This window comes from Dromiciops gliroides, chromosome 4 (assembly GCF_019393635.1).
Source record: "Dromiciops gliroides isolate mDroGli1 chromosome 4, mDroGli1.pri, whole genome shotgun sequence".
Taxonomy (NCBI): Eukaryota; Metazoa; Chordata; class Mammalia; order Microbiotheria; family Microbiotheriidae; genus Dromiciops; species Dromiciops gliroides.
This window is the reverse complement of record NC_057864.1, coordinates 44,149,860-44,152,424: the sequence shown is the minus strand read 5'-3', so window position 1 is coordinate 44,152,424 and position 2,565 is coordinate 44,149,860. Positions and strand designations below refer to the sequence as shown.

The following is a 2,565-nucleotide window of genomic DNA, read 5'->3' as shown; positions in this document are numbered from 1 at the left end:
AATAAAACATTTAAAGATCCCTTAGTGGCTATTCAGGGACTGGAATTCAATTTCCATTCTCCACCCTCTGGCCAGCTGCAGCTCTGAAATGCCAACATAAAACATCCCGAGATTGTACTTCGTGGTAAGGTTGGATTTTTCTTATGCAATAGAAACGTGCTATCATTAACATGGATACATTTCCATTTTTAAAACAGACAGAAAAAACAACAATGACCATTAACAAATAAGAACGGAACCAAGCTTTGAAGAAGTCATATTTTATTGGGGGGGGGTTCAGAGGTGGGGGAGGTGTGTAAGTGATTTCACGAACTCTATGTATCTGGTTTTGGGGTAGGAGCAGGTCAGGTGGTGGTCTACACCTTCAGATCAGAACGCTATCTTTATTAGATAATCTAAGAATATCACTTTTCAATTCTTCTCATTCCAAGAAGTTTTTGCTCATCCATCACACACATACACACATACACACACACACACACACACACACACAAATGTAAACTTCTTATACAAACCACATAAATACTACAACAGCTAACTTGACATCATACTTTTAAAAAATCAGAATGTTTTATATCTATAAAAATTGCGCCTATGTACTACTGTGCTTTAAAAAGCTCTAGACTTTGTAACAAACTGACTTGGTGCAGGGCATACTGTGCTCATCGAAGGAGAAAAAACTCAGAATCTATCCCTGATAGGAATTCAGTCCACAGGTAAAGCAACCATTTGAAGCTTGTCTGCAGTCTACTGCAAAGTGGGAAGGGTAAAGAAGCATCCTGAGAGATTCAGGCAAGATGGTGATTTCAAAATCACCATCTGGAAACAGGGCCTTCCGTTGGGGGAACACATCAGACCCAAAGCCTTGAATTCAAGGTGACCCTGTGAGGAATGGATTCAGCTTGATATCCAGCTTGGTTCTCATTTTCCTTCTCTGAAGTCGCATCGTTAGGGGGTCTGCTGGTTATAGCCCCTGTTTGTTAGACCACCTAGGGTGAATCATGCTGCAGAATGTCTAAGACCCCCTAAACTGGGAGGCTTGGGAATGCATCCCAGTGTTTAGATTAAGAAATCTAAATGCATCCATATCTATGTGAAAACACACACGTGCATGCTAACTGAAGGCAATTTCTAGTTGAAAAGATTTACTATTTCAGTTAAGCAATCTATTGGAACCCAGAGCTTACATTTGATTTTAATTAAAACAAAGAAAAGAAGCTTGTTTCTGGGGTCTGTACTGATTTTCACTTTAGGTAGGGTTCCTATTAAAAGTTTAGCTGCTGGAACTAGTTTCATTTGTAGAATTATGTTTCAGCAAGGAAACATTTTTTTAAAATGTTAAATGCATGCATTTACATGGGGTGGGCAAGAGGATAGAGAAAATAGGTCAAGAATCATCCTTTGGCCCAAAGAAGAGATTCTTCATTTTGTATGTGTTTGATGAAACCTTCTGCTAACACTTAAGGATCCCTTCTTAGAACCCTGTTTTTAAACACATAAAACAAAATACATAGGATTACAAAGGAAACAAGTTATATGGAAATAAAGATGTCATTTTTTTTTTGCCATCCAAGTTCATGCCCCGTGCTTCCTGAAATCTAAGGCCCATGGACCCTAGGTGAAGAATTCCAAGCCTAAAGACTCTTGACTCCATCCCTGGAAAACAGAAAGAAACTAGTTTAAAAGCATGGCTTCCCAGGACGCAGAAATGCATGGGAGGGGTCGAAGATGCAATGAGAAGCCTCATTCTGCTCCTTTGCTCCTCTCAGGACATTTTCTAAATGGCCTGTGTCTTTTCTTGACAGCATATTCTATATGCTTTCTTTTAAAACTACACTGATTTATTAAGATTTCAAATAATATTGTAATTGGTCTCTATTAAAGACAAATAACCACTCTTAACATCTATTTTTCTAAGGGATTTCCTCTGTGTGGTGACTCTCATTCACACATTAGAGAGAGAAGGGGACATCTCTGGCGCTGAGGTGTCACACACGGCAGGCACAAGATGAGTCCTAAGCTCAGGAGTGCCCTTTGTTACATATTGTCCCTTGGCTAATACTATCTTCTATATACTGACTCGAGGTGTCATTGCTCCTGCTCAGGACGGTGGATGGGATCCTCGAAGACCGCCTCTCTGCAGTCTCGCCCTGAGAACAACAGCAGATCATCCGCCTCATGGTGCTGTACATCTCTTCATCTTTGTAGGAGTAAATGACGGGATTCATGACGGAGTTGAGCAGGGCCAGCAGCAGGAACCACCTTTTGACATGCTGCACGCCACAGTGAGTACAGTTTAGGCCGTCCAGGAGCAGGACGACTAACCCAGGAGTCCAGCACACAACAAAAGCTCCTATAGGAAGAGAAGAAGATGGGAAGGTGTGAAAACCTGGCTCTTCCTGCTTCCCAGGTCAGTTCCACCCATTTCTCAATAGAGCCACCCTTTAAATCACACTGGATCACAGACTCTGGGTCTCAGAAGAGCAGGACAGACTAGAACTTTGGGTGGAATCTAATAATTCAAAATAAATGTTTTCTTACACTTGTATTCCAAAAATTGACTTC

General features: G+C 41.1%; 1 protein-coding gene across 1 annotated transcript in view; it reads right to left on the bottom strand.

The window, feature by feature from the left end:
• Positions 1–244: 244 nt before the first annotated feature.
• The window catches only part of LPAR3 (lysophosphatidic acid receptor 3), a 132,085-nt gene continuing 129,764 nt past the window's right edge, over positions 245–2,565 (bottom strand). The window contains exon 3 of the mRNA XM_044005422.1: positions 245–2,353. Coding sequence (XP_043861357.1) covers positions 2,022–2,353 — 332 coding nt within the window. The 3' untranslated portion in view covers positions 245–2,021. The remainder of the gene's footprint in view (positions 2,354–2,565) is intronic.